Source organism: Gopherus evgoodei, chromosome 9 (assembly GCF_007399415.2).
Source record: "Gopherus evgoodei ecotype Sinaloan lineage chromosome 9, rGopEvg1_v1.p, whole genome shotgun sequence".
Lineage (NCBI taxonomy): Eukaryota > Metazoa > Chordata > Testudines > Testudinidae > Gopherus > Gopherus evgoodei.
The window spans coordinates 66,852,523-66,866,534 of NC_044330.1; the positions used below are offsets into that span (position 1 = coordinate 66,852,523).

Consider the following 14,012-nt stretch of genomic DNA (forward strand, 5'->3'; position numbering starts at 1 on the left):
GCTTTTCCCTACACAGTGTTGCACAGTCAGTTGCGTGCATTTGAGGAGGAAGGCAGTTCCACTTTCCTCTAAAGCATCAGCTACAGGCAGAATTAGATAGCTCAGTGGCATGAGGAAACAGCGCCTCCTCTCTGCTATTTTTCACCAACTTGAGTGGAACAGCCCACCCTCAACCACTTGCAGAGCGCAATGAAGTTACTACAAGTTTTAAAACTGCTGTCTCTTGATCTCAGGAATCTGTCCACAGTAAGACGTGTTAGCAACTTGGTTACGCTATTTAAGGCAGGTAGCAAGAAGCAGGAGCTGGGTGCGGGGATGGTGTTTGGCGCGGGGATAGAAAAATGAACATCCCTCCCTGCAGGATAATTTTATTACGAAATAGCAGATGAATTAATATTTTTTTAAAAGTAACAAACAAAAACGTATCCAGAAAATAAACCTTCCACCACAGTTTTCCAGATCCCAATTTGGTGTGTGTTCATATTATACAGTAAACAATTGCTTCAAATCCACATACAAAAATCTGTACAGCATTCCCTACTATTTACAGAAATCCCTCTGCTGTGTTACATGCTCAGAAGCACAAACGACAATGAAAAGAGGACATTTAGGCCCCAACATTTTGTTCTGAAGGAAGTTCAGGAAATCCAGCTAGTGGATCCTGTGTCCCGAGGTGTTTAGAATATACAAATAGCCCCCAGTGCTCTTCCCAAAATTTCTGATGGTCCACTCTTCTCAGTGCCCCATGAAATGACCATATGTTGATCTGGGCTTATGATGTTTCTTTTGAGAATAATAATAGACATGCCAGCTGGCTGTGACAGCCAAAGACCTTCTATAATAATGCTCCACCTAGCAAGGAGGCACTATCCAAAAACCACTCTGGAGTATGCAGATTCCTCAAACGCTATCAAGCCCCATCCAAAGACCCAGCATGTCTCTCTTGGGGATCAGGTAAAGCTGAAGAGCAGAGCATTATTTTGATGAAAAAATGGCTCTTCGACCAACATTTTTAAAATAATAGATATTTTCTATTTTCTTTCCCAAAAATAAAAATAATAATAAAATCCAGATATTTTTCAGTAAACTAGTTCAGTTTCCAATCAAAAACATTCAGTTTAAAAAACAATGAGGTTTGGTTCAGTTCTGAGGGAACAATTTGATTTTCAAAAAACTAATTTTAAAATTTTTGTTTTAAACTAACCATTTTACCGAAAACCGTTTTCAAAAACAAAAACCTTTTTGCCCCCAAAAGGCCCAACAGGAAATTTTGAAAACAATGACATTTTCCACCAAACAAATCGAATGACCAGTTTTAACCCAGTCCAGTGAATAGGTAATGCCCATTAGTCCTCCACTGTCGGCATGACACTGCGTGGGTGTGAGAGATTTAACAGGGAGGAAGAGGGGGAATTTGCCTTTCATCTCTTTTGCAGGGAAATTTTCCTTTGATTCTGTTGAAATTTAGCATTTAAAAGCAAAAAACAAAAGCACACAGGATGCCATGCAAAATCCAGTCTTAAGGCTGCTACAACAAAGCCCTTTGCAGGTAAAGACTTATTACTCCCTCGTTGTGCTGTTATAGTGCGGCTGATGTGATACTTTATGAGAGGATCTCCCACCAGCCTTTCACACTGTGGGCTCTGTACTCCCTCAAATCCACAAGCAGAATGTGGCTCTTCTCAATGTGTCCAAGAGGGTTGCCCACAGAGCTAGACAGTAGAATGTGGTCAACATGTACCCCAACCTTGAGAGTCATGATTCTGATTAGCTAATGTTGCATTCTCCAGCTGCCTATTCTATGGAACTGTTATAACCAGGCTGCTAATCATTAGGATCCTGTGTTGTGGGTATTTGGGATCTGTGTGTGTGTGAGCAAAGGGATGGTAGGAAAGGCCTTGCATGTGCAATATATCGCAATGCTATGTCAGCTGAACACAAGCCAACACTGGGTTGGGCTCGACAGGCTCCAACATGGCTAGTTTGGCTTCCCACGCAATCCATCCACCCAGCCCTAACTTCCAGCAGCCAGGAGATGTGACTGGTTAAACGTGTTGTTGTCTTACAATGAAATGCCTTCCAGTTTAGATAATCCCAAATGACAGAGACTCTGTGTGTGCGTGCATGCATGCAGTACAGAAGGCCTGAACATTCTCAACAGCAAGACCTTTCTTAGTGCACAGAGAACTTTCCCACCCTGCAGTCATACAGTAGGATCCACACAGAGAACCTCTCTCTACAAATGGATGCATGCTGGCACAACTGGTGGAGTACAGATTCAGTGAGAGGCATCTCACTGATGGATTCATGGCACACCGAGCCCAGAAAAAGGCATGCCTGGGATTGGCCGTGCTCTGATGTAACATGGTGTTTGCTGGTATAGCATTGGTCAGAGCTCAGGATTAAATGCTTACTATGAAGCTTTATTTAAGGCAAGTCATGAACTAAAAGGGAAAAAGCCATGTACACAGAGAACCGTAGCATCAGAGTTGAAGACTAGATGATCTAGGATTTCTGATCTGATCTCTTGTATATCAGAGGCCACCAACTCCACCCTATAAACTGAGCACTGGAGAATTAGGACCACCACCTCATTGCCATGTTCCTGTGCACACCAGAATCTGTGACAATGAAGCAGATGCTGCCCTAAACACATACACACACACCCCTGCACATGCACACACACCCTACATATTCACACACGCACACACACATATGTGCACATACACACCTATTTGACAAAGTACATGATAAAATAATGCATCCTTTACAACAACATATGGCACATACCAATTCCCCAGGGATCCTTGTATTATAACAAGGGCCTTTTATTAAAGAAATGCAGCCCCTGACGGCGGTGCATTGAGGCGCCTCCAAAATACCCTAGAAAGGGGTGGGTGCAATTCAGACTTGCACCCTCAGCTCACTTCCTCGTTTATTTTGGCTCCAGTTATGACTATCCTCTCTGACTGCTTTTCAAGCCTTGCTTTGGAGGCCCTGACTGGGCATCTGCCATTTGTCAGGGTCAAAACAGCAAAGGCGGGGCAGGCAGGCAGGGAGCATGCTGGAGGACACAGCCATCAGAGCTTCCCCGACCATTTGGCAAGGAACTCAGGTGAGCTGGCAAGTCTGAAGAGCAGAATCAAGTCAGAGCTGGTAAGCCCAGGGAATGCAGCTCAACAAGCCAAGACATGAGCCATGTCCCTTTTTACAGACCCAGGGCCAAGCTCTGCAGAGACTTCTCCGCTCCCAGCTCCACCTGAACATCTGGAGGTCACTGAAGTTTAATCCTAATGAATCACTGCAGTTGGGTAATTGACGTGGCCTAACATGTGCCCCCTGGACTGGAGAGATAAGCTGCTTAGAAAGCGCTGAATCAGGGACAGATGAAACATTGAGACTTTGTGGGCAACTTGCCAGGAATCCCAGGGGCACATCTACAGTAATGCATGTGTAAACCTAACTGAGTAACTAACGAGCATGCACAAGCCCTGACATCTGCCCTCCCTTGTATCTTCTTGGACAGATATACAGGACTGGCTATGTTCACCAGAAGTTTGATTGGCTTCCTTCAGGGCAATGATGGGCCGCATTTGACTTGTAGGCTGCAGGTGGGATAAAGTTTCCAGAATCTCCACAGCCCATGTGATTTTGCTTATTGGTTGATTTTCTATCACACATCACTGTCTGTACATTATTTACATTTGTTCGCCAGGAAAAATCAAAGTACTGTTGAACATGCTAGGCTGATTACATGTCCTGATTTGTTTCTTATCTACTACATTGCTGCAGTTTCAGTGGGCATAGCCTATTCTTACTCTGCCCATGTTTAACTTTTCATGTGCTCCAGGGGTCTCCCCTGTACACTGCACATCGAGGCATTCTGAGGAAGACAAGTGAAGGTTCCTTGCAGAGCGTGGGGCCATGAACCTGTGAGGTAGGTAACATGATCACAGTTTGCACAAGTTCATTTTCAAAGCTGCTTTTCTGAACGTAGTAAAATGCAAAAATGACAACAGGAAAAAGTGGTTTGTAACGACCAGTCTCTTGTGTTTGAGGCCTGAGGGGGGCCCCACTCAATGTATCCTTGGAAATCAAAGGCACGATGCATTCTGGGAAACCAGTGTGTCTTCTTTTTTTTTTTCTTTGTGGGACTGGCCACTTCCTGCCCCTGAAAGCCAGCCTGGTTCTCACAACAGAGAGAGCAAAAGCTAAAACCATCCTCCAAGCAGAAATGCTAAGGGCCAAGTGTTGGACATGTCTGGCAAAGAAATCTAGGAATTCACAACCAAAGCGACCTCTCTTGCAGGAAATATCAGCTGGTCTCAGTGGAGCATGAACAACAGCTTTGTTGTCTGCTTTGGATCTGTCCCAGCTGTGGCAGCACTTCTTGGGGATAGGTTTTCCTGCCCTTGTTTCTTGCAACCACAAGGGTGAAGACTGAAGACCCGACTTTCCAAACAATCCATGAACACTCACTGCTATTCTTGCATGGCCTGGATGTCCTGTGTGCTACACTGCTGGTGGCAACTTGGTTATGGAATAGCTCAGTCCAAGAAGGCTCCACAAAGAACTTGATAAAGCCCTCCCAACAGCTGGCTAGCCCAGTGGCGCATCCGCCCAACATATTTCTGCTCATTCCCAACCAGAGGCAGATCCCAAAAGGGAAGGGAAGGCTCCAAAGAGTTTGAAACAAAAAGGAAAATTGCTTCATAGTGAAAAATAAATAGAAAATTCACTGGAAGGGAGAGTCCTGGAGTCCAAGGAACATCTCCTGGTCAGGAAGTGGGATCCTGGCCAGGATACAGATATAGTTTTAATCATCCTTTAACTAAGAGTACCTTGGTGACAGGAGGAAGCGTGCACAGAGCTCACACATTGCCATTTGATCACAGCATGGTTTTGTTCCTATGTACAAGAAGAGTCATCCGTCTAAGAAGGCGTCCCAGCTGCTCCTGGAAGGGAGGCAAGGGCGAGGCAGGAGCTCTGCCACTAGTTCTGGTGTCTCTTCATGTGCAGAGCCAGGTGGTCAGAGCGGGAGAAGCAGCGCCCACAGGCTAGGCACTTGAAGGGCTTGGCGCCTGTGTGCTTGCGGTAGTGCCGGGTAAGCTCGTCGGAGCGGGCAAAGCGCCAGTCGCAGCCTTCCCAGGTGCATTTGTATGGCTTCTCTCCTGCAGGGGGCAACAGGCCAGAGGTTACAGTGTGCACCACAGTAGCACACCAGTGTCCAACACTTACCTATCGAGGTATCCATCTGTCAGTCTCCATCCCTTCCCTTCTAGCTGTCCATCCATCCATCCATCCCTTCCCTTCCCTTCTAGCTATCCATCCATCCATCCCTTCTTGTTTAGCTGTCCATCCATCCATCCCATCCCTTCCCTTCTAGCTGTCCATCCATCCATCCCTTCCCTTCTAGCTGTCCATCCATCCATCCCTTCCCGCTGTTCATCCATCCATCCCTTCCCTTCCATGCATCCTTTCCAGCTGTCCATCCATCCATCCCTTCCCTTGTAGCTGTCCATCCATCCATCCCTCCCTTCCCTTCTAGCTATCCATCCATCCATCCCTTCCCTTCCCGTCTAGCTACCCATCCATCCCTTCTTGTCTAGCTGTTCATCCATCCATCCCTTCCCTTCTATCCATCCATCCCTTCCCTTCCAGCTGTCCATCCATCCATCCCTCCCTTCCCTTCTAGCTATCCATCCATCCATCCCTTCCCTTCTAGCTATCCATCCATCCCATCCTTTCTTGTCTAGCTGTCCATCCATCCATCCCATCCCTTCCCTTCTAGCTATCCATCCATCCCTTCTAGCTGTCCATCCATCCATCCCTTCCCTTCCCTTCTAGCTATCCATCCATCCATCCCTTCTTGTCTAGCTGTCCATCCATCCATCCCATCCCTTCTAGCTATCCATCCATCCATCCCTCCCTTCCCTTCCCGTCTAGCTATCCATCCATCCATCCCTTCCCTTCTAGCTGTCCATCCATCCTTCCCTTCCCTTCTAGCTATCCACCCATCCCTCCCTTCCCTTCTAGCTATCCATCCATTCCTTCACTCCTAGCTATCCATCCATCCCTCCTTTCTAGCTATCCATCCCTCTATCCCTCCCTCCCTTCCCTTCTAGCTATCCATCCATCCCTTCCCTCACACACATACCCCACTCTCTTTCTATCCACCATCCACCCATGCCTACACATACTCCTCCAGCTATCGATCCATCCATTCCTCCTCCCAAGCACATATTCTTCCATCTATCCACCATCCACCCATACCTACACATACCATTCTAGCTATCCATCTCCATACACATTCCTCTATCTATCCAACCAACCCTCTCCCAAAACACATATCCTTCTATCCATCCATCCATCCCCTCCCTTCTATACATCCATCCCTTCCCTCACACACATACCCCATTCTCTATTCACCATCCACCAATTCCTACACATACTCCTGTATCTATCCATCCCTCCTCCTGTGTCTATGCATCCATCCATCCCTCCTCTCAAACACATATCCTTCTATCTATCCACCATCCACCCATCCCAACACATACCCATCTTGCTATCCATCCCCCTACGCACTCCTCTATCTATCCATCCTGCCTCCCAAACACACATCCTTCTATCCATCCATCCATCCCCATATGCACCCTTCTGTCCAATCATCAATCCCTGGACATATCTAGCTGGCTAATCATTGTGGTATGTAAGCATGTTCTCCTATGACATGTGCAGTCACTCACTGGGTGATCCCTAACCCTTCTTGCTCAGCTGTACCTGAACGGTCACTCTCCCTACCACGAGCTTCTCCTCCGAGATGAGGGTATCCCTATGGCAGCTGAATCAGGCTCAGTCAGGTCAGGCTGCAGTGCTTTGTACAAAGTCCCTAGGCATTTTTGCTTTGAGTTTTGATGAAACATCAAAATTTTCCATGGAAGATTCTAAAGATTTTTGTTTTTCAGCTAAATTTTCCCTAGAACTCTGCCCCCACCTCACACTCCAACCAGCTCTATATTGGCCCTTCACATTGTGACATTTTGATGTGCAGAAGAGCTCCTGCAGGACCTTTTCAGTGTGTTTTTGTGCCTCAGTGTCCCCACCTCCCTGTTTATCCTGCAGATCAAATGGGGAAGTGTCTCAGTCAGCCAGGAGCTTGTGTGGAAAAGCCTCGCCCGGCTCTTCTCCAAATCTGGACAGACTGGTCACACCCTGCAGCAGCTGCAGTCCGGGAGGCTGAGCTGAACTCTGGACTGAGTGTCGCAGCCCACGCTTTGGCAGGGTGTGGTCCCCTCAAATATTAGTCCTCATTCTTTAACAGCCTGAGCAAGCAGGCAGAGTTCATGGAATGTGCTGACTTTCCCGACCTCAAATATTTACCATTTCATTGGCCAATTATGGAGAACTTAACAACAGCTCAAGTGCACGTACACAGGCAACATACATGTGCATGCCCCAGGACAAGTGCACATCATATGTGCCCACAGACACAGGCATGCATATTTGAGTATACACATATCTGTGCATGCACACAGACAAGAGCTCTCACACACACACACCAAGTTATCATATGATGCATGCTAACACAGAGACATGCATCTCTGGGCACCTACGACACATATTTACTTATAAACATGTCTGTTTTCATGCACAAAATCTTCTGCATACAAGCATATGTGTAGATTTGCATGCCCCTACATAAACATTCCCTTGCACGCATGCACACACAGAATGAGGGGGGAACCCAGCAGCAAACAGTACGTGAAGAAATGCAAAGCACCTTAGCTTTCTGCCAGGTGTGAGAAATATGTTTATGGCTCAGCTCAATAAGAATTTAAGCTCGATTTACAAGCAGCACTTGGGAAATTTTATGGCACTTTCAGGATCACATGGGTTTGTGAGCATCTTTATTAGTTTTCTAAGCTGAAAGACAAAGGCGAGGTTTGCCCCGCTCAGACTCAGCCATTGTCCCAGGCAGGTCATCTGGCTGGGTCAGCCCCACCAAGGCCTTTTACTTTCAAACAATAACAGGTTGATCTCCAGGATAGAAACAAAATGCTTTCCATTGTCCCGCAAGCTGGCTCCTTCCCCCAGGACAGCACGGCAGGACAGGCTGGAACAATGAGCCCAATTGGCATTCCGATCCCCAGGAGGTGGGTGAATGGCCAGTGGGTTTTATATTTAATCGCACAATGGCGCCAGGGCAATGAATGGTGTCCCCTGGAGATTGATATGGCCTAGACCATAGCAACGGGCAAACCACAGTGGAAGGTGTTTGTGATTGGGCCTGACAGATTTCCCAGGCTAGATCCAATTGGGTGGGTTATCCCAAATGGCTTTATTAACCATTCAAATGAATGAGTGACTTGTGGGATGCTATGGTACCATGCGGATTAATACTCTGGCCTATCCACTCTAGATTTCTGGTTACTCATTAGGCTGAATATGGCGGTTTGAGCTTGTGCCTGGGGAACACTTGCCTGCTACATAACCTCCCAATATAGTTGACTCATCAATGGCTTCCCCTCTATCATTCTGGATTTCCCTCTAGCCACTTCCACCAATACTTCTACCAGTTCAAGGCACATCTTCTTTTGTCCCTCTGCCCCATGAAGAGGGCATCTTGAGGCAAGCGGTGGAAGGAAGTGGTATCACGTCAAACTCAGACCCCAGCAGGGCCAATAAAATGGCTCCACAGAGAGGCTGGGGTTTGTCTCATCGGGTCACTGCACAATGGCTCAGGCAACTTTTGAGGGCTACCCATCTCTCATGCAGAGGGCTAGGGGCAGGGCCCGGGTTGGGGTCAGGAGAACAGCTCTTTATTTGTAAGTGGGGGATGGTTGTTACCATCACCTCATCCTGAAGCTCCTTTCCTGGGAACTCAGTGCCCTTCCTTACTACTGTCTGCCCATGGTAGCTTGGACACAGCCCTTGGCCTTCTTTCCTCCCATCTCCTCCTGAGGTATTCTATGGCATGCGTCTCTACGGCACAGGGCTGAGAAAACCCTGCACCTCATGCCTCGTTCAGGGCCTGATAAGATGAAATAGGAGCGGAGCCAGGTGGGAGAAATGATTCCCAGGTTTGGGACTTGCTTTGTGATTTGTTCGTTGCTCATAAAAAAAGAAAAGTGACCCCAGGGACAGCTTAATTGCACCCAGTAAAGATCAACACTTCTATAAAAGAGATTTATGAGGGGAACTCTGGTTCTGGGACTGGCCAAGGATTTGATAAGGGCTCAGGCTGTCCTCAGAGGAGCCCTCTGCCTGCCTGCACTGAGAGGGGCCATGGGGCTGGTTTATGCAGGGAACGCTGGGGCACTGTTGGATATGTTTTGTTTTAATTAATTGTTCAGGGGCTAGGGTATCCAATCCTGGGGCTCTCCCTTGGCTCAAAAGGGAAACAATTCACAAAGAGGATGACCCTTCCCCTTCTGTTTTCTTCTCACACACTGTGTATATGCAGCCAAATCACTTCAAGCTGCAATCCCATTGGCTAAGCAATGCGACTCCTCCTCAAGTCTGTATTGAACCAATACCCCAGCTGGGTGCAGGAGGTATCTAAAGGTAACTCAGGGCATGTCTACACAGTGGGGTAATGTGCAGGTGCGATTTCTAAAGCACACTAATGTGTCACACATTAATTAGTCCTGCTGGTGTGCACTAAAATCCCCCTAGTGTGCTTTAAAGTAGTGCTATTTGAAACATTAGGGAACTTTTAGTGCACACCAGCAGCGTCTACACAGACCAATTATTGTGCAACACGTTAGTGTGCTTTAGAAATCAGACCCTTGGAGGTCACACATTGTAGACAAGCCCATAGTTAGATCCCATGCAATAGTTAATGGGCATCTCACACACATGGATAGGCAAGCATGCACTGTAATGTACAGCTACCGATTTTCTGTTGCACTGGTATGTCTTGTTCTCCCAAACACAGCAAGAGCTCTCTGATTGGTTCCTGCACAAACACCGCTAAATCTGTTTATCTAACTGTATTCACTGTGTTAGCGATCAGATTGCACTTGGGGTAATACCATTGAAATCAACAGCTACCACCCCAATGATGGGTATAGTATAGAAATACTGTGGCTAGAGAGAGTCTAAGTATTATGCCAGACTCAGGTGTACACTTACCTGTGTGAGTTCTCTGATGTGCTTTCAGGTGGGAACTCTTGGTGTAAACTTTTGTGCAACCTGTAAAGACAAAACAGAAACCCCTTAGGGTGAAAAATGTTTCATTCTAATACAGATTTAAAATACATGCACCAAGGTTATGGTGAGCTGCAGCAAATCTGAGTTGCCAGAAGGAAAGAGGATTGAAAAGAACTGTGGGTAATAGTTTGCAAATTAGTACCCGTGTAAGGCTTGTTTCTATAGCAGCTAAACAAGGACACTTGTTCAGAATGAAGACTGCATATGTCAGTAGGGGAGGACAAGTTTCTTTCACACACAAGTTGAGAGCTTTTTGCAGCGAGGAGCGCACAACAATGGCAAATCAGGCATGCAAAGGAGCATCCAAACTTTCTAACAGGACCCCCATGTGATATTCCTTAGTACGATCAATCCTCACACTTATATGTCTTAACTGGGGATGGAAGAATCAGTTTGAATAAGAACAAATCTATCAGACCCAAGATGTCATCCCAAGCTCAATCTGAACCTTGTACATAGGTAACATAAAAATGTTAACTTCTACATTATTATTTGACAGTTTTGCGTTGCCTCTGACTTTCTGGATTCTAGAAACACTGCCAAAATACTGCAAGAAAGGTTCTTTTTTGTGGTATTTCCAGCTCCAGCAGAAGCTGATGATATATGAGAAAGTACAAAGCACTGGCAATTTTGTGAAGCGCTGGCCCAGTTTTCAATATTCAAGAGCAGAGCAGATTGAAAAATTTTCAAAGGAACAGTTTTCAGTCAGAAAATGCAGGTTCATCTAAATCAACACATTTCGGATAAATGTGTCAATTTCAATGATATTTTTGAGGAAAAGTGCCAAAATTTATCATTTCGACTCTCGTTTCTTTTATATACTTGCTAAATATTTCCCTTCGATGACATAAAAAAAGTTTAATTTTGATTTATTGTTTTATTTCGTTTCATTTCAATTTTTATAGTATACGATTATAATGCAATACTAAAATTATTTATGTATTGTATAATTAATATATTATAGTGTTTTGACATTATCAAAACAAAATGTCTTTACCTTATTTCAACATAATTGAAACAAAATATACTGATGTTTCTGTATCAAAAACTTTTTGGAATTTCGATTCCATGAAAAATTTTGAAATTCAACTTTTTCAAATCAGAAGAAAAACAAATGTTGAAATGTCAGAATCCCCTATGGGATGGAAATTCTGCTTTCCAGTCAGCTCTATTCACAACATTCAGATAGTTCAGCTAAACATCAGATTCATCCAGACGTTTGATGCTCATTGGAACTGAAGCCATACTCCAAATTCTTTGAGTTTTGCACCTCACTAGCTTTCCCAGCTCACAACTCTTTTATGCTTTCTCTAGAGTTCAGACCTCAGCTTCCCTGAAATGTAAGGGCTGTTTTTTCCTCTGCCAGGAATCTGTTTTATCAAGATCAGATTGATTCTTCTCTGTTTGAAGTTTGCTATACATAAACCAAGGTGACTGAGAGATTGCTGTGTGGCATCTACCAGCCTGGTACTCAGATGCCACAAGGAAATGCAGCTAACTAGTGGAGTCCCCCACCTCATAGCTGGAACTTGTAGTGACGTTTACATGAGGCACCTTTGCAGCTGAGGTTCAAACCAGGTCTTCTTTGGTCTCTATCAGATAGAGATAGCACCAGATCGAAACACACAAACTCTGAGGGAAACTGGAATTATAACTGAATTTTACTAATGGCCCCTTGATGATGAGCTAAACCAAAACCTTGGATCGGAACATCCCCTAACTTTGGAGTGTCCTAAACAAGGCCACTCATAAACTCTTGGTTGTTTCTGAACCACAACTATTGTAACTCTGGATATTCCTTTATGAACCTTGCTGACATCTTGGCCTGAGTGATATCTTGTGGCAATGAGTTCCACAAGCTATTTGTGTGTTGTGTTAATACAAGTATTTCCTTCTATCAGTTTTCAATGCTTTGCCTGCCAGTTTTCTTGAATGCTCCCATGTTCTTGGATTATTCATAGATTCCAAGGACAGAAGGGACAATTGTGATCATGTAGTCTGACCGTCTGTATAACACAGGCCAGAGAACTTTCCCAAAACAATTCCTAGAGCAGATCTTTTAAAAAAAGATCCAATCCTGATTTAAAAATTGGCAGTAGTGAGAATGTTTCAATGATGAGTTGTTTCACTGGTTAATTACTCTATTAAAATTTTACAATTTATTTCCAGTCTGAATTTGTCTGGCTAGACCTTTCTCTGCTGGATTGAAGAGCCCATTATTAAATATTTGTTTCCCAACAGATACTTACAGACTGTAATCAAGTCACCCCTTAACCTTCTCTTGGTTAAGCTAAATAGATAGAGCTCCTTGAGTCTATCCTGAAAAGGCATCTTGTCTAATCCTTTAATTCGTCTCGTAACTCTTCTCTGAACCTTCTCCAATTTACAAACACATTTATTAAGACAAAGGGTAAATAGCAGGGCTTGATCTACCTCCTCTGGAGAATCCGTTATTCTTTATATTTTATCATGTCCCCTCTTCTTCAACATACAGTCTACTACATGGGAAATAGCAGCTCATATGCAGGCTTAATAGCCAGCTGCATCAAAAGGAGAATTTTGGTTCCAAAATCTGAAACTGCTTCTTTGATGGCCATTGCAGAGATGAGCTGTATGTCATGTGAGCTGGAGCCAATATAGTATTAGCCATGTATGCCTCTCATAGATAATACAGTGCGCCTTCCATAGAGTATGCACACAGATATCGCTGCATAGCCCACCACTACAATGCATCCACCTCTGAGGTGGAGGGTGTCAATCAGCTACATAGAACAACTTTGAGAGGAGGGGACATTTTGGACAAATGCATGGCAAATTTCAGACAGGCTAGATCTATGCCCAGCTCTACGACACCAAACCAACACAGCAGCCATGGCTATACCTGGGTAATCACAGTGATGGATCCTCCTTTTCTCCAGCTCTGGGTTGTTGCGTCTGTTGTATTTGGGGGTTGGCATGATAATGTGCCCTTGGGAGAGGGTCCCAAGACCATTTGGGAGTGTGGGGATCTGGGACGACTGTACCAGCTTCAGTCCAAATGTGGCTTCATAGGAGGGTGGGGGCGAGATGGTGTTGATGAGCTCAGGTTGATTCTCAGGGCTGCCAGGCTGTGAGTTTGGAGGTGAAGGGGGCAGGTTCAGTCCTGGGACAGGGTAGAAATGCCCCGTGATGTTGAAGTTCCCCTGACCTTGGGAGACATTTTGGAAGTGCTTCACTTGTCCGCCAGGCTGGATGGGTCTGGGGAGCATGGCACTGCCGGTGGACATGGTGACGCCGCTGATGGTGTTGATGGCTGTGGTGCTGCCAGTAGAGGACACCATTGTGGCGACATCAGCATCACCATTTCCAATGGGCATCTGGTAAAGCTGGGCCTGCTGCGGGCTGCCAGACAAAGGGATCTCTGAGGGCATCTCCTGCTTGATGAAGATATTGTTCACCGCCACTGACTGTGGCATGCTGAAGACACTGGTGAAATCCGGCAGCGTCTGCGTCGAGCCTGCCGTGGATGAGCAGGGCTGGGTGAAGCTGGTGCCAGGCTCTGTTTTGATCTGTGGGAATGGGGTGAGGGGTTTGGCAGGCCGGTAGAGCCCGGTTCGCAGGTGTGTGGTGTCAGGCAGTATCACATTGATGTTCACGCTGTATGGCGTGGAGGAGGGCTTCTCTGTCGAGAAGAACTCATCTACCACAGAGGCGCTCTCTCTTCGGTACTTCTTGTCTGGCACCATTGGAACTGGCATCAGCTGACTGGCGAGGTACTTGTCCATTTCAGAACGTGCCTATGGGGAGAACAAAAGAAAGAG

At 45.7% G+C, this 14,012-nt stretch overlaps 1 protein-coding gene across 2 annotated transcripts in view; it reads right to left on the minus strand.

The window, feature by feature from the left end:
- Positions 1 to 1,421: 1,421 nt before the first annotated feature.
- Positions 1,422 to 14,012, minus strand: part of LOC115658072 (Krueppel-like factor 5) — a 41,621-nt gene continuing 29,030 nt past the window's right edge. For both annotated transcript variants that reach the window (XM_030576563.1, XM_030576562.1), the window contains 3 exons: positions 13,094 to 13,988; positions 10,135 to 10,194; positions 1,422 to 5,171 (listed from right to left, as the gene is read on the minus strand). In XM_030576563.1, the coding sequence (XP_030432423.1) occupies positions 4,993 to 5,171; positions 10,135 to 10,194; positions 13,094 to 13,988 (1,134 nt within the window). In that variant the 3' untranslated portion in view covers positions 1,422 to 4,992. The remainder of the gene's footprint in view (positions 5,172 to 10,134; positions 10,195 to 13,093; positions 13,989 to 14,012) is intronic.